Source organism: Crotalus tigris, unplaced genomic scaffold (assembly GCF_016545835.1).
Source record: "Crotalus tigris isolate CLP2741 ecotype Arizona unplaced genomic scaffold, ASM1654583v1 scf7180000017765.3138416, whole genome shotgun sequence".
NCBI classification, from domain to species: domain Eukaryota; kingdom Metazoa; phylum Chordata; class Lepidosauria; order Squamata; family Viperidae; genus Crotalus; species Crotalus tigris.
The window spans coordinates 2,867,067-2,886,888 of record NW_024096620.1 but is presented as its reverse complement, the minus strand read 5'-3'; the positions used below and the strand labels follow the sequence as shown (position 1 = coordinate 2,886,888).

Sequence of the window (19,822 nt, the reverse complement as noted above, 5' to 3'; positions counted from 1 at the left end):
AGCCTGTCAGCATGGCTGTGTGGATTCATTGTCGTCTCGTTTTGCTAGTCTTCCTGTCTGGGGCTTTTAGTTCTGCTTGAGTCCAGCTGACTCTTCCCTCTGCGTATGTAGTGACTGGAATTGCCCAGGTGTTGATTGCCTTGGCGGTATTTTCTCCTCTGAGTTTGGACCTTAAGATCTTTTTTCACTCTCCTGATACCTTCTTTTCTACCTTCTCCTTGACTTCAGTGTGCTTGAGGTTGTCAGTCTGAAGGATGCCCAGGTGCTTGTGGTGATCGTCTTCATCCAGACTCTTGGTGTTATTTCAAGAGGGCATCTGGATTCCTTCAGATTCCTTCAACTGGATCAAGGCGCCACTCTTAGCATCAACAGGGGAAAATAATAATTTCCCCCTGCTGATGCTAAGAGTGGTACCTTGATCCAGTCCACTGCAGAATCTCCATCTCTCTCTATATATCTATATCTATCTACCTACCTACCTACCTACCTACCTACCTACCTACCTACCTACCTACCTACCTATCTATCTATCTATCTATCTATCTATCTATCCTCTTCCTCCTCCTCCTTTCCACCCAGAACAGGTGATCACAGAGTGGAGCTTTTTTTGTTTTTACTTTTCCCAAGGAAACATTCTGAGATCTGCTCAGATAGTGGCATAGTTTCCCTCACCCAGTGAGGACGTCACAGGGCTGGAGCTGCGCTTGTGGGGAAAGAGCAGTTGCCCCATAGCCTCCTTGGGGACAGAGGCTGGCCTCTCTCTTCCAGGGGTCTCCCGTGGGTTTATTCAGTCTTAAATTCTTTCGGGGAGCATCCATTCCACCTTTACTGTGGAGCTGCCATAGGCCCCTAATTCTCTACTGGCTCTGGAAGAAATGGGGAGGCCGAGGCTTGCTTCTCAGAGGCGGCCTCCAAAATCAGCCTAGACCCAGGAGCAGAGGGAGGGTGGGAGCCCTCCGGCCCCTTTGGAGGTTGTGCTGAGCTCTGAGCAAGGGTCCTGATCGCTGTGTAGAGACGGTTGGCGAAATGGGTGTCCTCACAAGGACAGTGGTGCAGTTAGACCAGACCAGGATGGGAAAGCCCACTGGGGGTGAAATCACATTTAGGAGCCCCCCCGTTCGTTTCCTGCGCTGCCTCCCGTTTGTTTTGGACTGCAAAACATCTGTGGGTAGTGCGCGGTAGTTCTTTGCCTTCATCCCTGTTCACTGCAATTGGAGTGAAGTCCACACCTTCGGGACTCCACCAGCAACCCACCCCTTAACCTAGATGGATTTAGGTTTGTTAGAAGGTTTTAAACTAAAACTGGAGGGGAAACGAAGCCAGGTTGTAGGACCTGACCCCAAGCATGAACCTCAAGGCCAGAGGTCCCCAACCCTTTGGGTACCAATTCCACGGAGAGAGGTTTTTCTGTGGACCGGAGGGGGTGTGGTTTTGTGTGCTTCCTGCATCCCACAGATGGGGCTGTGCTTGTGTGTGTGGACCAGTTGCTGGCCTGCTGCGGCCCAGTACTGGTCCATGGACCGGGTTGGGGACCCCTGCTCAAGGCAGTCGCCTGAACATTAAGAAAGAAGGGGAACTCAGAAGCCAAGGCAGGGTCAGTCAAAAAAGGCTCAGATGTCTGCACAGGAACCCTCAAAGTATGAGGAACAGCGGGAGGGGGGGGAATTTGAAGTCCTGGCACAGGAGGGTGGGGCATTGTTGCCATTAGTGAAACTTGGTGGGATGAAGCGCGTGACTGGAATGTACAGCTAGAAGTATTTAAATTGTTCAAAAAAACCACACCTAACAAAAAAGGCAGTAGAGTTGCACTATATGTAAGAAATAACTACACCTCTACAGAAATGCAAAAAAAATATTGAAGGATGAAACCTTCTTGAATACTTTTGGATTAACATCGAAAGGGGGGGGGGAAATGGCACAGTCATAGGTGTATACTAGAGGCCGCCCAACCGGAAGACATAGAGGAACTTTTTACTAACCAATTAGCTAAAGTGTGCAGGAAACACACTACAATAATAATGTTTAACTACTATCAACTGGGAGACAAACTTTACACTAGTGGGAGATCAAACAGATTCCTGAGCAAACTTAGCTGACAGCTTTTGTCTCCCAAAGGTCAGTTATACTGGACTTAATTCTTATTAACAGAAATGAAATGATAGATGGGGTTGAAGTTGTGAGAACTTTGGGGCTGAGCGACCATATTGGAATTCAGTATAACGTAGACACAAGCAATATAACAAAATTAAAGCCTTAGACTTTAAGAGGGCTGATTCCAACAAACATAGAGCTTGGGAAATATTTCATGGATGAAAAAGGGAAAACAACTCAAGAAGTTTGGGAAACTCTGAAAAATGAGATTATAGAAGTCCAATCCAATCCAATACCACTGAAAAAGTAAAATAAGAGATCGTAGAAGAAATTAGCATGGTTGCTTAAGAACTCTCAGATAAACTGAAAGACAAAAAAGACAAGTACAAAAAATGAAAAGAAGGACACGTAAGTAAAACAAAATAGCCTGAATCTGCAAAGACAAAGTCAGGAAAGCTAAGGCTCAGAATGAACTAAGACATGCAACAAATGTCAAAAATAATAACTAAAAAAATTTCACCATATTAAAAAAAAACAGGAAAAAAAGTCAAGGAAATGATTGACCCACTAATGGGAGAAGATGGCAAGGAAGTGACAGTTTTCAGGGAGAAAGCAGAACTGCTTAATTCATTCTTTGCATTTGTCTTTAGTAGAGAGAAAAAAGGGGGGGAGGCCAATCTATCAAAAGCAGTACTGTAAAAGACAGACTAGGAATGTAGGCCAAAATAGCTAAAGAAAACCAAAGGCACGGGTGTAGAACAGGCTCAGCAGCAGTACCGATAAATGTGAGAGGGATTATGGAGTCCCCAGCCTGTGGGCCACAGCCCACTACTGGGCCGTGGCCTACTGGTCAGTGGGCCACGGAACAGGCTGGCCAGTGTGCGCATGAGTGTGCGTGCGCTCACCCCCACTTGTGCTAACAAATGTGGCGCTGCATGGTGAAAACGGGGCATTGCGCAGTGAGAACGGGCACCACGTGGGAAAAACGGGGCGATGCTAGCGAGTGTCACGTGGGTGGAGCACCGCCCCGTTTGCATTGCGTGAGTCCTCAGTCCCAAGGGACAATCGCTTCAGTGTGAGCCAGCAGTGTGCAGGGGCAGCCAAAAAGGCCAACACAGTTCTAGAGAAATCCTACCAAGATGAGGGAAAGGGCTAGGTGATCAGGGGAAGGGCGAACCTGGAATGCTGCATCCACTGCCGGTCAGCATAACACACAGAAAGGATGCTGAGGCTCCAGAAAGAGTGCAGAGAAGAACAGCAAAGGGGGCTGGCCATGCTTTGCCTGTTGAAGAGAAGGGTCAGGGGTAGCAGAGAAAATGCCAAGGAGGCCGGGTGGGACTCTTCAGGCTGAGCTGCCTCCCGTGGCTGAGTGGTTTGGTTTCTGTTGACTTCAAGAGGCCTTTGTTTGTTGGCCAGGATTTATGGGCAGCTCATCCTGGAGTGAACCTGAACTTCCCTTGCTAAGCAGGACAGCTGCTAAGCGATCTTTTTTGGGCCGTGGTTCAAGTGAATTGCTGCTGTTGTTAAGTGGAACATACGGTCGTTAAGTGAATCTGGCTCCCCCGTTGACTGCAAAAAAGTGACACCTTCCCCCCTTTTTTCGTTGCAGTTATAACTTTGGACAGTCACTAAACGAAGGGTTTACCACCTTTTGTAGCAGAAGGGTGATGAGGAGCAAAACGTTTGCGTGCTTTTAAGAGCTCCGTAGTTGAGTTTACATCAGGAATTTCTTCCAGGCTGTTGCCACAAGCTATTGCCCCCCCAATGGGTGACGCTGGGGGGAGGGGCAATGAGAGGGGGAGGGAGTTGGGGCGGTGTTTCCCCCGTACTCCCCACCCGGAGCCTGTTTGGGGTGCTACGCTTGAGGGAAGCCAAGGCAGGGCCGCTCTTTGTAAATGTGCTTCAAGAACAGCATTTCCCAACCTTGGCCCTTTAAGAGGTCTGGGCTGCAGCTGGCTGGGGAATTCTGGGAGCTGAAGTCCACAAGCCTCAGAGCGGCCAAGGATGAGAAAGGCTGTTTTCAAGGCTTCTTTCCTGCTCTCTCCCCATTCTAGGTTCCCTGGGACTGAGCTGAGAATCCGGCATCATGGAGAATGAAGAAAGCCTGCTCCAGGAAGGCGAAGAGGAGGAGCTGGTAGTTCCTTAATCCTCATCTCTTTCCCTCGCCTCCTCTCCCCCCCCCACTGCATGGCATGGACACCACACACACAAACAACACACACAACACAACACACACACACACACACACACAGTGCAGGAAATCGTTGAGCAGAGATTAAAGGTTTGCTGCAGCCATTCTGATCCTACCCCAGAAGAGCAAAGTCTTACCCGGATTCAACAGACCCTCCTCAGCCCTGGAAATTTCCTGGGCAACTTGGAACTCTCTCTCTCTTAGCCCAGTCTACCTCACAGGGCTGTTTGGGGGAGATAAATACCCATAGAGACTACCTAGACCTGGAAAATCATGAGACAGGATCTAATACCCTCAAGCAGTCCCTCCCTTTCACTTCCTTCCCCCTTCCTTCCCCCTTCCTTCCTTCCTTCCTTCCTTCCTTCCTTCCTTCCTTCCTTCCTTCCTTCCTTCCTTCCTTCCTTCCTTCCTTCCTTCCTTCCTTCCTCTTTCCTGGGGAGGTGTGGAGGGCCTGGTTCCCACAGGTGACTTTATTCCCTCCAGCAAGCTGTGAGGCAAATTGCCCCTCAGGCAAGCTCCAGAAGGGCTTCTCCCCCCCCCAGCTCTCCCCCCCCCCCCCCGATAAAGGCAGTGTCTGCTTGCAGGCTTCAAGGGCAGCTCTCAAAGGGCAGCCTGGGAGGCCCTTGCGGGGAGCAGAGCGGCCCTTCGGCTGAGGCAGGAGCAGCCCCATGGATCAAACGGGGCATCATTGGGTGACTCACTGTAGACTTCTTTGTCCCGTTGTCACTTTGGCCCACTTCAATTTAGCCCCTTTGAGCTGGTCGCTCTTTGCAGTATTGTGGAGGCGATTCCTGGGGGTGGGTGGGTGGGGGGGGGGCATGGAGTCCGCTTAGGTCTCCTGCATGCTTTTCCCCAAAATGGCGTTGAGGGGGAGGCCAGTAAGACCACTCCTCCTGCGCCAGGGCCACGAAAGCCCTTTGGTCCCACATCAGCTGTGAGCCACCCACAGCCGGACTGCGGGGGGGGGAGTGCATAGCCCCCCTCCCCCTTCCACAGACACCGTGCTGGAACTGCCACGCTCCGCCTGCTCTCTTTCTGTGCAGAAAATCTACGGGTACAACTTTTGCCGGTGGAAGCTGGTCTTTGTGGCCGGAGGGGTGCTGTGCTCGGGCGGCCTCCTCCTCCTCCTCCTCTACTGGATGCCGGAGTGGCGAGTGAAGGCCACCTGCCAAAGGGCTTCGCTGAGACGCTGCCAAGTGGTCCTGCTGAGAACCACCGTAAGTCCGTGGCCTGGGGGGCCGTGGGGGTTGCCTCGGGGGCATCTCGAAAGGCTTTGTGGGTTGGGGCTGCCCCCGTCTGCTCCTCTGGATCCCAGAATTGTTCCTAACGCCAGGCAGTTGGACTTGCTTGTCTTTCATCCTTCTCAGTAACAATAATAAAAAGCAGAAAACCTGAAAGAAAATCGAGGTTAGGTTCAGACAACATGCTAGCACCTAAAACTGGGTTGACAAAATGCAGTTTGTGGGGCCACGTAAGTTAATAACAGCTTAATGCTCAACGTGCCAAGACAATCGCTAGCGGTTCCCGCCCAGTCAAAGAGCTGAGGACTCTTTGAGCCACAAGAGAGCTGAGAGATTCAAGGTAAGAGGAAGGAGAAGTTGCCTTTTTATGGCTTTGGAAACTGGCAGCCATCTTGTGCACCGAGTGATAGGAGGGTGGTGGAGAGAAAACGCGGCCAGGAGGATCATTTGAAGCTCGGGAAAGGCTTAGCAAATACCCAGACGGAGAATTAAGAGAAATCGGCTGCCGAGGAGAAGAGCAGGACAAGAGGGTCAGGGTTAGGGCAGAAGCTCTTCAGAATTAGCCTTTTGGCCTGATCCAGCCAGCAGTGGACCTTCTCAGGCCAGATGTGTCCGCTGGCAGCTGACCCCAGGAGAGGCTCTCCGGCCTGGCCTCTTGAGCCCCTCCCACCTGTCCTGGCCCGAGAGAGTCTGCTGTGCGGCATGGCCAGGCGGCTCTGAGGGAAGGAAGAGGGATCTGCCAAGCCGGCCCAAGCAGGTCTCAAAGGGCTGGCAGCCGGACCTGTTGGGTCTCCTGTGATTCCAGGAACTCCTCCTCAAAAGCTTCCTTTCTCCAAAGGACGAATTCCAGACCTGGTTCTGCGCAAAGGTCCGCACCGTCTTGTCCCTGGGGCACCACCCCCTGCAGGCCCCGGCAGAGCTGGCCTCGGACAAGGTGGCCAACGGCTCCAGCACCCCTCTCTGCCTCCCTCCCTCGGAAGAGAACGGCAGCAGCAGCGCCTTGAATGGCCTCTCCCGGGCCCCACAGCTCCTCCAGGTACCCAGCACGGCCAGAAGGCTGCCCTCCCCAAGAGCAGCCTCGGTTAGGCCTCCTTTCAGGAGAGAAGCCTCCGGAAGGCTTCCCTGATGGGGCCACAGCACTGGGGGGGAAACGAAGGCCTCTCCTGCAGGTAAACTGACCCAGAGAAGGCGGGGGTGGGTGGGTGGGTGGAGGGAGGGAGGGCAGCAGGTGGAAGTGTGGGGCGTACAGCCACCCAAACTCAGTCTGCCTTTATGAGCAGCACCTGCTGAGTCTCCTCCGCCTGAAGCAGCAGCAAGGCCGTCTGTATTTCTTGCCTTCCAGCTGCGCTATTTCACCCACCACAGCGTGAAGTACTTCTGGGATGACGCGGTGCAGAACTTCATTTCCATAAAGTAAGAGATGGATGCCCAGAGAGAGGCCCCGGCAGCGGAACGGGTCCTCCTGACTAACCCACCTGTGCCTCTCCCTTTCCGGCAGGGGTTTGGACGAGTCCACCTCCTGCGCTTCCATCCACCGGGAACACAGCACAGGGCTGACGAAGGAGATGCAGGACTACAGGTGGGCCACTGCGAGGAGCACGGGGGTTCGGCGGAGGGCTCCCCTCTCAGCCTCCCTCCTGGCCTGCCTCCTGCCCCTCGGCCACCCCTCTCCCCACGGCTCCCACACGCTCATGGCCCTCCGGAGAGGGCCCAGGGGAGCCCAGGAACCCCTGCAGGGCCCTCGGCCTCCCTGCCTTCCTCTCCTTCCCATCCGCCGGCTCTTCCTCCTCCTGCCTGGCCCTCTTGGTGCTGGGTGGCTCTTGGCGGCAGCGGCCAGCAGCTGCGAGCTAAATTTATGTGCCTTTTTATCTCTTTTGGATGCAGGAAGATTTTCTATGGACTGAATGAAATTGCGGTCAAAGTGCCTTCCATTTTTAAACTGTTGATTAAAGAGGTGAGCCTTTTGCTGTGAAAGGGGCGTGGGGAACGGCTATTATTGGCCCTCTGAGCCTTGAGAAAGAGTTGGGGGGGGGAGAGAGAAACTAGCAAGCGTTCAGTTCCTCTGTCTCAGACTGCTGCCGCCTGTGTGAGTTTCTGTGAGGATCAGTTGACTTTATCTCAAAACGCAGGTTGAGGGTTGGGTTGTCCACAAGAACGGCCCAAAATCTGTGCTGCCTTCTTTGGCCTGCCTAGTTTTTAACCTGCCACATGGTCTAAAAAGATTCCCGCTTGTTAAACAGAGTCCGGTTGCTCAGCTTCAGCCTCCCGGGATCCTAGGATGGGAAGGGGCCAGGCGAGGAGGGAATGGGACGGAGGGGAGCAGGCTGGGCCATCGCCCGGGGGGGGGGGAGGTCTTCGCAGTGGCATGTAGTGCAGGGGGGTGTCCAACCAGTGCAAGTTTAAGACCTGTGGACTTACTTCCACTCCCAGGATTCCCCAGACAGTTTGAATTACTGCTGCAGTGCCTGATTGCTTTCTGCTCCTATTGGATGAGTTAAAACAAAAACAAAAGAGAAGGAAAATAATGATAAAGGAAAAAGGAAAACTGAATTAAAAATCAAAAATAGAATATGTACAGTACATGCACGAAGGCATTTCGGTGAAGGTTGTCTGTCTTCCTTGACAATCATCTAGAGCTAATCTAGTTCAATAACTGATTCAGTCCTAAATCGCTAACGACCTCAGCTCTGCCAGCTATTGAATAGCTGAGGCCCCCGTATTTATCTTCCCCGTGCTGGAGAATATTTAAGTAGGACACGCAGGATCCAATTTCCTTGTCCAGATGCCAATTTTCACACAATAAGAATATAGCTCAAAAGACTCTGATATTAAATCTTGTCTCAAATTGAGTTTTAAAGCTTTTGGGACCCGCAGCATTTAAGTGAAAGATTAATCTTATTGCATTGTCAGCATGCTGTAAGCCACCAAAGGCTGCCCTTACGACATTCAGGCAGCACATGGGTTGATTAAATTCAAACTTTTTCTACATAACCACAGTGGATTCCAATAAGTCCGAAATACATAATTTTTTGTTGAATGAAGTGCTGTGTAGTTTCTGTTGAGACTTTTGGTACTGATGATAGCATCTTCCCAGGGAAATGGCTGAAGACAATTGGAATTCTTGTAACGTTAAAGCTTGCCTGTCCAACCGATTCATCGCCACAGAAATGTATAAAGTGCAGCTGTGTGTGTGTGTGTGTGTGTGTGTGTGTGTGTGTGTGTATGAGAGAGAGGGACTTAGGCTTTAATAGTTGCTCAGCTTCTGAGGGTGGAAAGGCCGCAGAGCTCCAGGCTGAGAGCTTTGGCGGATGCTGGGGCTGCAAAACCTTCCAGCCAGATCAGGCTTGTCCTTTGGGGAGGGGAAAAAAAAAACAAAAATGGCCCTTTTCCTTCTCCATCCACCCAAGCGGTAGCCCCCCCCCCTTCTCCTCCTCCTCCTCCTCCCCAGAATTCCAGTGTCTTAGAAATAAGGCCTGAAGTTGCTGCGGCCCCTCCCCGCAGTGGCAGCTCTCCCAGCGTCCCCAGGGTCATGGGATCCTGATCTGGGCATGCAGCCTCTGCCTCGCAGCATCCCACAGATCACCGTTGGTGACCTACACCATCCGCTTCTGACAAGCAAAGGTAGTGGGGAAGCCGTGGGAGATCCCCAGTGGGGACCACGCAGCTGCCGGATGCTGCAACTGGGCCAGGATTTGCCCAACGGCGGCACGTGGAACTGCCACAACTGCCTTCGTAAATCGGCATGATTCTGCGACCTTGCTTCTTACGACGGGCTGCTCAGGGACGGAGTTCCCAGGCCCGGTTATTATCCCTGGTCGGAAAGGAGTAGCTGTCTTTCGTTTTGATCTCAAGAGGTCCTACCGACTGGGATGCATCATATGAAGCTTTTAGAGGGGCCCAACGAAGACTTTCCACTAGAATAGAATAGATACTGGAATAGGAGTAGAATATAGAAGTAGAATAGAATAGAATAGAATAGAATAGAATAGAATAGAATAGAATAGAATAGAATAGAATAGAATAGAATAGATACTGGAATAGAATAGATACTGGAATAGAATAGATACTGGAATAGAATAGATACTGGAATAGAATAGAATAGAAAATATGGAATGGAATAGAATGGTATGGAATAGAATAGAATAGAACAGAATAGAATAGAACAGAATAGAATAGAATAGAATAGATACTGGAATAGAATAGAATAGAAAATATGGAATGGAATGGAATAGATATTGGAATAGAAAATAAAATAGATTAGACTAGACTAGACGCGAAAGAAGAGAAGAGAAGAAGAAGAGAAATGGAAGGGACCTTGGAGGTCTTCTGGTCCAGCCCCCTGCTCAAGCAGGAGAACCTAGACCATCTCACAAAAGTGACTGACCAGTCCCTTCTTAAAAACCTCCATTGCTGGAGCACCTGCAACTTTTGGTGGCAAGCTGTTCCACTGGTTAATTGTCTTCACTGTTAGGAACTTTCTCCTTAATTCCAGGTTGCTTCTCTCTTTGGTCAGTTTCCAACCATTGTTTCTTGTCCTGCCCTCTGGTGCTTTGGAGAATAACTTGTGGCAGCCCCTCAGATACTGCAATGCTGCTATCATGTCTCCCCTATTTCTTCTTTTCTTTAGACTCGCCAAACCCAAGTCCTGCAGCCGTTCTTCTTCATATGTTTTAGTCTCCAGGCCTTTGATCATCTTAGTTGCTCTTCTCTGATTTTTTTCCAAACTCTCAATATCTTTTTTGTGATATGGTGACCAAAATTGGCTGCAGTATTCCAGGTGTTGCCTCACTAGGCTTTTATAAAGTGGTACTAATACTTAGCGTGATCTTTATTCTATGCCTTTGTTTATACAACCCAGGATTGTATTAGCTTTTTTGGCTGCTGCTGCACACTGTTGGCTCATGTTCAAGTGATCATCCACTAGGACTCCAAGGTCCCTCTCACAGTTTCTGTTTTTGAGCCAGGTCTTGCCCAATCTGTACTTGTATCTTTGCTTTTTGCTGCCTAAATGTAAAACTTTGCTTTTCTCCACATTGAAACTCATTTTGTTGGATAGGGCCCATTGTTCAAGTCTGTCAAGATCATTTTGGATCCTGAGTTTGTCTTCTGAGATGTTGGATACTCCTGTCAGTTTAGTGTCAGCTGCAGATTTGATGAGTTCCCTTTCAATTCACTGATCTAATTCTAAGTCATTGATGAAGATGAAGTAGTGGGCCTAAGACGGAGCCTTGTGGTACCCCACTGCTTACTTCTCTCCATGCGAATGTAGTGTCATTGAGGATTACTCATTGGGTACAGTTTACCAGCCAGCTACAGATCCATCTGGTGGTGATGCTGCCTATCCCACCTTTTTCTAGCTTACCAAGGAAAAGGTTGTGGTCTACTTTATCAAATACCTTATTGAAGTCTAAGTATACTACGTCCACAGCATTTGGCTGGTGTTCTAGTTTAGTCACTTTATCAAAGAATGAGATAAGATTGGTTTGGCATGATCTGTTTTTAGCAAACCTGTGCTGGCTACTAGTTATGACTTTGTTTGCTTCTAATTGTTCGCAGATCTGTTTTTTGATTTTCTTTTCTAGGATCTTCCCAGGTATTGATGTTAAACTGATTGGTCTGTAGTTTCCTGGGTCCGTTTTTTTTCCTTTCTTGAAGATGGGAACCACATCAGCCCTTTTCCAATCCTCAGGTATTTCCCGGGTGCGCCAGGATTTTTGAAAGATATGGTGCAATGGTTCTGAGATAACATCTGTCAGTTCCTTCAGAACTCTGGAATGTAATCTGTCGGGTCCCAGTGATTTATATCTGTCAAGGTCGGATAGGTGTTCTCTTACCATCTTCCTACTTATTTTAATTTTTGTTTCAAGTTTGTCTTTTGCAGTGATTTTTTTTTTGTATGTTGGGCTGTAGTTTCTTTTGCGTGAAGACTGATGCAAAGAATGAATTAAACAGCTCTGCTTTCTCCCTGTTGTCTGTTATTTCCTTGTCATCCTCTCTCTTTAATGGACCTACAGTTTCCTTAACTTTTTTCTTGTTAATACGTTGGAAGAAACTTTTTATTAGCCTTCATTTCTATTGCAAATCTTCGTTCGTTCATCCACAATTTGGTACTATAAGATATGCCAAAGGCCTAATTCAGGATATGGAAAACCAGATTCTCCCCTCTGACAGACAGCTGCATACATTTAAAAGGTAATTCCCCCACAGCCATTTAGGAAATGTACTATATGCTGGAAAATACTTTGTAGCTATGTTTGTGTGTGAGTTTGTATGAATTCCACACTGGGTCTACAATAATACATGTTTATTTTAAGAATATTAACCTTACCCCAAAGGTTAATTTTTAAAACTGCCCTCTATCGTAATCCATTGAGCTCTCCTGAGACGTGTGACGTTTGAGGCAACGGTTTCAATAACAGTTCCGTATTGTCTGATCCCTGTGACTTTTAATAAAATCAGCCTGACCAGTCAAGGGAACCTCTTCTGCGCCTCTTTGGGAAAAGGACAGCCTCCCGCATCCATCCGAAGGGAGGTCGGTGGCACCTTTTCCCTAAGTGTTCTGGAAGACCAAACGCTCCCGGTCCAACACAGGTGATCTCTGGCTTAGCCCCATCAGAAGCTTGGCCCCAATGTGAAGCTTCAGCCTCATGTGGAGGGGAGTTCCCCTCCTTGTCCACTTGCAGCGGGGTTGCTCAGCTTTCAGCCTTCAAAAACCTCAAGAACCTTCCAGTGCCCTTGTGTTATGCCTGCGAGGTGTGTGTGTGTGTGTGTGTGTGTGTGTGTGTGTGTGTGTGTGTGTAGCTTTTCCCAAAGGAGCTTTGGGCTGGTGGCCGGTTCTCCACAGCAGTGCTGGGAGCTGAGGAAGGGTGAGCAGAGCCTCTTGTGGCGTTTGAGGGGCTCCTTGGAGAAGGCCTCCTGCTTCTCGGGTGCCCTTGTGCTGGGCCTTTCTCTTTCCGCTCTAGCAGATGGGGGGGGGGGACTTTGAATGTTAACCCTGAGTAGAGAATTCAGAATTGAGGGAACCAGGCGAAGGGGAAGTCGTAATCTAATGCTGGTTCCTGGTTTTCTCCGCCCCCCCCCCCCCGCTCGTTCCTTGCAGGTCCTCAATCCTTTCTACATTTTCCAGCTATTCAGTGTGATCCTATGGTGCACGGACGAATATTACTACTATGCAATCGCCATTGTGATCATGTCTCTGATCTCCATCGCCAGCTCTCTGTACAACATCCGAAAGGTGGGTGTGAGAAGCCCTGCGGGGGGGGGGAGGCAGACTTGAGCCCTTTCGCTGCTGCTTTGCGCAATAAGCTGGCTGGCCTGGGTGCAGCGGGCCGGACTTCCTGAAGTTTGTTTAGCTGATCCCGTTCCGATGGGCTGAGAAAGTCGCAGGAATCCAGCCAGTTTGGTGAGTTTAGGATCCAGTGCCTGGAGCAAACAGAGTCAGTCACTAGCCAAGTTAAGTGTGCTTTTGTGTAACGTGGCCTTTGTGTTCCCATCGCGCTGTGCTGAGCTGCCCTAAACCACGGAGGTGTCTGGGCTCGGATGTCCATTCTCGGCATCGGTTTGCCTGAAAGAGTCCCGGATTCTGCCCTCATCTGCCCACTCACTCCGGGCGGTGGTGCTTAAAGGTCTATGAACCATTTTGAATTTTCAACATTTCTGCATAAATGAGTCAGAAACAAATATGTATAGTTTGGGATCACTTTCTTCAATAAATAGATTAACAAGTGTAATGTTTTTGACTAATTTTGGATTCACTTTATCCAGTTTTAGGACTTGTGTGAAAAGAGCCCATTTTAGGTCATATGTATGCAGAAATATTGAAAATTCAAAAGAGTTCCCAGACATTTAAGCGTCCCTGTAGCTCTGAAGACAAAATGTACAGGTCAAAGTGGACTGTGGTGACCTGTTTCTGCCTGTCCCTGGTCTGTTTGGGTCCCCATCACCAGCGGTGTCCATAGAGAACTGGACAGAAGGACCGTGCTGGACCCCCCTGGGTGGTCTTCAGGAATCCCCGGAAGTAGCTGACGAGGGAATCTGAAGGGCTTGTTCCACTGATGTTCCTCAAGGATTATCGTTCGCTCACAATAATCAAGCAAACAAATTGCAATAAAATCAATAAGCGATTAAGATAAAAGATGGCGAGCGTGTTGAAGCAGATAGTCTTGCCAAAGGCCTGGGCGATGAGCCAAATCTTCACACCTCTTCTAAACAAAGCAGGGTGGGGGCCATTGGAGGAGCCCCATTCCATGGGAGGTGCACTGCAGTAGAGAATTAAATATTTATTGCAGAATGTGTCTTTTCATTCCCCCCCCCCCATTTGTCTGGTGCCTCAAGATTTTGCCTGGAGTCTTGGAATTGGTGCCACGTCCTGCTGGGGGCGCCAGGTGTGGGCGAAGCCTGAGGGAGCTTTTTAATCTCTGAACAGGGCTGGGCTGGGCATCCTTTGAAAGGCAGATCAGGGTTCTGGCTTCCTCTGAAGACTCTTGAGTCTTCCAGGGGCTCCTCAGCACATCCCTGAATGTTGGCTTCAGGGGCAAATTCTGCAGAGCAGAGATTAGGCAGGTCAGCTCCAGGGGCTGTTCCCGGAGGCCTCGGCTGGCTTGGGCCAGAGAGCGTGGGGCGGGGCGCTCTGCTTGGGCCAAATAGGGAAGCCCCTCCTGGGAGGTCTCCCTGCTGTGCTTGGGATTTCACCAGAGGCACAAGAGTCTTGTGGGCTGGACTCTGAGAAAGCCGGGGGCCAGTTCAGAAAGAGTGCAGGGTACCTCAGAAAGGGTCTTCCAGCTACACTGGCCTTGTCCACATCCCTGGGACCCTGTGGCTCCAAGAGGGGGGGATGCCACCCAAGGCAGGCCAGCCAGCAGGAGCTGCTCCCCCTTCCGCCTCCCCCTTTGGCTCGTGGGTGGCCAGGACGGCTCGCTCAGGCTTGGGGCGTCTGGCTAGCAACGCTCCCCTCTCCTCCCTTCAGCAATACACGATGCTGCACGACATGGTGGCAGCTCACAGCATCATCAGGGTGTCCGTCAACAGAGCCAACCACGGTAGGACGGGCCGGGCTGGCAGAAGGGGCGAGGGCGAGAGGGGCGTCTTTGGGGTTTCTCCTGAGGTGGAAGCAGCTGTGGGGCTGGGGTGGGCGAGCGTTTCACAGCTGCCCCCCTGGACTTGGTCCTTGGCTTGCTGCGGACATGCCAAGAGGCCACTGCCCGTTGCTGCCAAGTGTGTGCAGGACTGGTGGATCCCTCTGCCAGCCTCATGCCGCACCCAGAGTCCTTGCCAGCTGTTCTCTGCACCCTCGGCCTCGGTGGGGAGGAGGCGTGGTGGGTTGGGGCTTTGCCCACTCTCAGCCCTCTCGTCTGCCCCGCAGGGATGGAAGAGGTCCTGTCCACGGACCTGGTGCCCGGGGACGTCATCGTGATCCCGCTCCGGGGAATGATCATGCCCTGCGATGCGGTGCTTCTCAGCGGGACCTGCATCGTCAACGAAAGCATGTTGACGGGTGAGTGGGGGGGCGCTTGCAGCCAGGGCCAGCAGCCGGGCCGCAACACCGCAGGTGGCACGGGCAGCGAGCAAGCCTATTCTTCCCCCAGGGGAGAGTGTCCCAGTCACCAAGACCAACCTGCCCAACCCGTCCAAGGACTCGCAGGCCCTGGAGGGCGAAGTGTACGACCCAGACGGGCACCGGAGGCACACCCTCTTCTGTGGCACGACGGTCATTCAGACCCGCTTCTACACTGGGGAGCTGGTCAAGGCTGTGGTCGTCAGAACAGGTACGCCAGTGCTGGGCGGAAAGGAGGGCCCAAAGGATCCAGGTGTTGGATTCGGGGGCGTGTTTGGGAAAGGCTGCTTCGGATCCTTCCCCATCTCTTTCCCCCATCACAGCCCCAGTGTCAATCAGAATACAGCTGGAAGGGACCCTGGAGGTCTTCTAGTCTAACCCCATGCTCAAGCAGGAGACCCTGTACCATTCCAGACAGGTGGCTGTCAAGGCTCTTCTTAAAAGCCTCCAGTGATGGAGCACCCACAACTTCTAGTGGCAAGCTGTTCCACTGGTTAATTGTTCTCACTGTCAGGAAATTTCTCCTTAGTTCCAGGTTGCTTCTCTCCTCGATTGGTTTCCATCCATTCATTCTTGTCCTACCTTCAGTGCTTTGGAGAATAGCTTGACTCCCCCTTCTTTGTGGCAGCCCCTCAAATACTGGAACACTGCTCTTCTTTTCATTAATCTAGACATACCAAATTCCTGCAACTGTTCTTCATATATTTTTGTCTCCAGGCCTTCAATCATCTTAGTTGCTCTTCTTTGTACTTTTTCCAAAGTCTGAACATCTTTTTTGTAGTATGGTGATCAAAACTGGATGCAGGATTCCAGGTGTGGCTTACTAAAGCTTTATAAAGTGGTACTAATACTTCACGTGATCTTGATTCTATGCCTCTGTTTATACTACCCAGGATTGTGTTAGCTTTTTTGTCTGCTGCCGCACACGGCTGCCTCATGGTTAAGGGATCATCCACTAGCACTCCAAGGTCCTTCTCACAGTTACTGTTTTTGAGTCAGGTTTCACTTAATCTTGTACCTTGGTTTTTCCTGCCTAGGTATAAAACCTTGCTGCTCTCCACATTAAATTTCATTTTGTTGGACAGTCAAGATCTGTTTGCATCTTGCGCTTGTCCTCTGGAGTGTTGGCTATTCCTGCCAGCCTTTGCCAGGATGTCCAGCTCCCTCGGTGCCAATCCACTGCTTGCCCCACAGCAAGGCCCCTTTGAGTGGCTTGTTGGGTGCCCTCTTTGGGGTCAGGACCTTCTCTGCCACAGACTTGTATGCGGCCTCTGGGCTCTCTAGATGGGGGGGGGGCAGAATCCCTCTGGGGAGATGGCTGAATGTTTACACTGCAGCCTCTCCAGATCTGAGTCACCTGTGCCACATCCCTGGCACTCTGTGCCTCTCCGGAGGGTCCTGGCATAGGAGCAGCAGCCATGCCTTCTGGCCCACCCCCCTTTTGGTGAGGCTCCCTTCCCTTCACAACATCCCCCTCCCACCGCCCCGAAAAAGGAATGGCTCCAGATAAGATAAGATAACCTTTATTGTCATTTTTTTACCGTGGGCACAATGGCACACATCAAAAATGAAATTTAGTTGCCCACTCTCAAAGTGAAACACATACATGACACACACCTAAACATACTATATTCAACATATGAATAGACCAGGGGTAGGCCACCTTGGACTCGTGGACTTCAACTCCCAGAATTCCTGAGCCAGCCAAGCTGAGGGGGAAAGGGAGAGATTTCCAGGCTGAGCCAGGCTGGCTCAGGAATTCTGGGAGTTGAAGTCCACGAGTCATAAAAGAGCCAAGGTTGCCTACCCCTGGTATAGACCCACACTCCTACATATACATAACAAATAAATACTAAATACTGAATAAATATTAAATACTCTCCCTGCCTCCTTGGAGATTGTCTTGGTCCCGTGCTTTGAGACCTTTCTTCTCTGCCCTCCGTCCCCATGGAAAGCCGAGGCTCAGATCCTCTCTTTTGGGAGAGCTTTCCGCAGACTTTGTTTCCCCCGCTGGAGGGAGCTGCCCTGGGTCACCAGCTTCCCCTGCCTGCCTGGGCCCCGCCCCGGCTCCTCTGGGTGGGCGGCAGCCTCCAGGCCCCCTGGGCAGCTTTGTGGCCAGGCCGTGGCCGAGGTGCGGGACAGGCCTCCCTTCTGACCCGCTCTCTGGGGGGGGGGTGTTGCAGGTTTCAGCACTTCAAAGGGGCAGCTGGTGCGCTCCATCCTGTACCCGAAGCCCACCGACTTCCAGCTCTACCGCGAGGCCTACCTGTTCCTGCTCTGCCTGGTGGGCGTGGCGGGCATCGGCTTCCTCTACACCATCGTCATCAGCATCCTCCACCAGGTAGGGAGCGCTCTGGTCTGGCTGGCGAGGGTCCCCTCCCCTTGCAGACCCGATAGCGCCAGTGCTGGCCCGGTTGTCAGGCTCTGCCCTTACGCTAGGTGCTGGCACGGGCGATGCCTCTGCTGCCCACAGAGCCGCCTCCTGGGCCAAGCTTGGCCGCTGGCGCACCTGGCAGGCTGCTCCGGCGGGCACCGGAAGTGCCTGCAGCCCCTGGGGCTGCCTTTTCCCAGCAGCTCTGGCAAGGGGAAGCATGGCCGGAGGTTGACGCCCGCCCCTCCTTGCAGGTTTCCGCTCACACTATCATCATTAAGTCTCTGGACATCATCACCATCACGGTCCCTCCAGCCCTCCCCGCTGCCATGACGGCCGGGATCGTCTACGCGCAGCGGCGGCTGAAGAAGGTCGGGATCTTCTGCATCAGCCCCCAGAGGATCAACATCTGTGGGCAGCTGAATCTCGTCTGCTTTGACAAGGTCCGGCCTCTGGCCACTCTCCCGGGCTGGGGGGGGGCTGGATGGACTGGGGGGGGGAGGAAGGAAGCCCCTGGTCCTCTTTTGCTGCCCATGGGCCCCTGCTGAAGCGAAGGAGGGAAGGGGGGGGGAGAGTGGGATCTGAAAGAGCTGCCCCCCCCCGCTCAGGTGCTCCCACTCTCTCTGGCCTCAGCTGCCAAGTGGGTCGCTCGGCCCCTGAATCCCGTTGGAGGGCCTGCTGGGCAGAGGCCTCGCCTTCAATCTTGTCCCCAAGGGGCAGCCTGCCCCTCCCCCAGGGGATAGGCAACCCTCGACAGGCCATAATTGAGCCCAGAAATACAGTCATAAGTCCGGGTGGCCATTGAGCGGGTCACCACCTGCATGTGCCTGATCATGACCTTTTTTGTGGTACTCCCTAAGCGAACACTCCTGCTTAGACGAATCTATCACATCATTTTTTGCCAGAAACCAGAAGTAAAGGCGAGTTTCCAGCCCCCCCCCCCCAAAAAAAAAAACCACTGAAAATTGTGGTGAAGCCACTGCAGGCTTCTGCAAATGGTTGTAAATGCAGGCTGGTTGCTAAGCACCCAAAATGCAGTCATGTGACCGAAGGGGGGCAGTTGTTGGAACTTTGGATCCAGTTTATAACTGGGGAGGCCCATCCTAACTGGGAACCGACTGGTTCAAAGACTACCTATATGCAGCCCCTCCCCACCCAGTTAAGAAGCTAGCCTTGCTTTGGAAATGCTCAGTGACACAGACACACACACACACCATACCACACCACACCCAAAGCCGTCCTTGGAGGGCTCTGGGCTCAGTTCCGGCCCGAACATCCCTCCCTTGTTTTGCTTGGAGAAGCCAGGGGAAGAAGCAACTGTGGGAGGAGATTGGGGTGGGGTGGGGTGTCTGAGGAGCCAGCAAGGAATTCAGCCCCAGCAGCCCTGCTGGGGGAATCTGGGCAGGTGGGGGAGGTGGGAGGGAGGGAGGGAAGGAGGGAAGCAGAGCCCAGCAGGCCTCTCTGCACCCAGGCAGTTGTGGGGGGAAACTGGGATCCCCTGTCTGGCTGGGCCTCCCTCCCTTCCTTGAGGGGGCAGGGCCCAAGAAGGGGAGAAGCTTGAACTGGGGCCCACCAGCCAGGGCCCCCCTGGGCTCCTCTTGTTCTGCACAGCCTTCATGGCAGACATCCTTGGATGCCCCCCAGAGGAAAGAAGGCTGAGCAAAGGGGGGGGAGAGGCAGGGGCTCCTGCTTGGGTCGGGGAGGGAGGGGGCTTCCTCTGCTCGGCTTGGCAGGGAAAGGAGGCCCAGGCACGGCCTTCCCTTCTCTCGTCCTCCAGGGTTGTAATCCCATTCCTGCCTCTTGGGGCTATCCTGGAGGGAGGGGGAAGGGGCCTCTGGCAGCCCCTCCCTCAGCTTTGCACCCCCACCCCACCCAGCATCCGATGCAGTCTCAGTCGCTGGAAGGCAGGGGCTTCTCTCTGTCCCCCAATGGAGGCAACCACTGACAGTCTCCTTTGGTTTGGGGCCCGGCTCGTCTCCAATTTGTGGTCGGGTCTTTCTGGCTGTTGCCTCCAAAGGTTGCCAAGCGTTTAGTGAAGCCAGGGGGCAGCCCTCTCAGCCCCACAGCCAGCACTGCCCTTTTCTCTCCCCCTAGACAGGGACCCTGACGGAGGATGGCCTGGACCTCTGGGGCATCCAAAGGGTTGAAAGCGCCTGGTAAGTAAGAGAGGCCAGTCAGATCCTCGTTGGGCCTCCTGCTCCTCAACCCCCGGGAGGCGAGTCCCCAGGGCCCCCCTCGCCACCCTACCTGGCCAGGGTTTGGGGCGGGCAGTGCAGATCAGCCCCCTCTCGGTGGTGTTTGGGTTGCCATCTGCCCCGAAGGGAAGGCAGACCTCACGGCTGCTCCAGCCTCCAGAGCAGGGGTCTTCAAACGTG

At 52.3% G+C, this 19,822-nt stretch overlaps 1 protein-coding gene across 6 annotated transcripts in view; it reads left to right on the top strand.

Annotated features, from left to right (window-relative positions):
* The window catches only part of ATP13A3 (ATPase 13A3), a 45,350-nt gene that overhangs the window by 9,701 nt on the left and 15,827 nt on the right, over positions 1–19,822 (top strand). For all 6 annotated transcript variants that reach the window (XM_039341526.1, XM_039341521.1, XM_039341522.1 and 3 more), the window contains 13 exons: positions 4,146–4,225; positions 5,326–5,499; positions 6,362–6,559; positions 6,866–6,936; positions 7,022–7,102; positions 7,408–7,477; positions 12,623–12,757; positions 14,489–14,561; positions 14,885–15,016; positions 15,108–15,287; positions 17,260–17,417; positions 17,702–17,890; positions 19,542–19,603. In XM_039341526.1, the coding sequence (XP_039197460.1) occupies positions 4,178–4,225; positions 5,326–5,499; positions 6,362–6,559; positions 6,866–6,936; positions 7,022–7,102; positions 7,408–7,477; positions 12,623–12,757; positions 14,489–14,561; positions 14,885–15,016; positions 15,108–15,287; positions 17,260–17,417; positions 17,702–17,890; positions 19,542–19,603 (1,571 nt within the window). In that variant the 5' untranslated portion in view covers positions 4,146–4,177. The remainder of the gene's footprint in view (positions 1–4,145; positions 4,226–5,325; positions 5,500–6,361; positions 6,560–6,865; positions 6,937–7,021; positions 7,103–7,407; positions 7,478–12,622; positions 12,758–14,488; positions 14,562–14,884; positions 15,017–15,107; positions 15,288–17,259; positions 17,418–17,701; positions 17,891–19,541; positions 19,604–19,822) is intronic.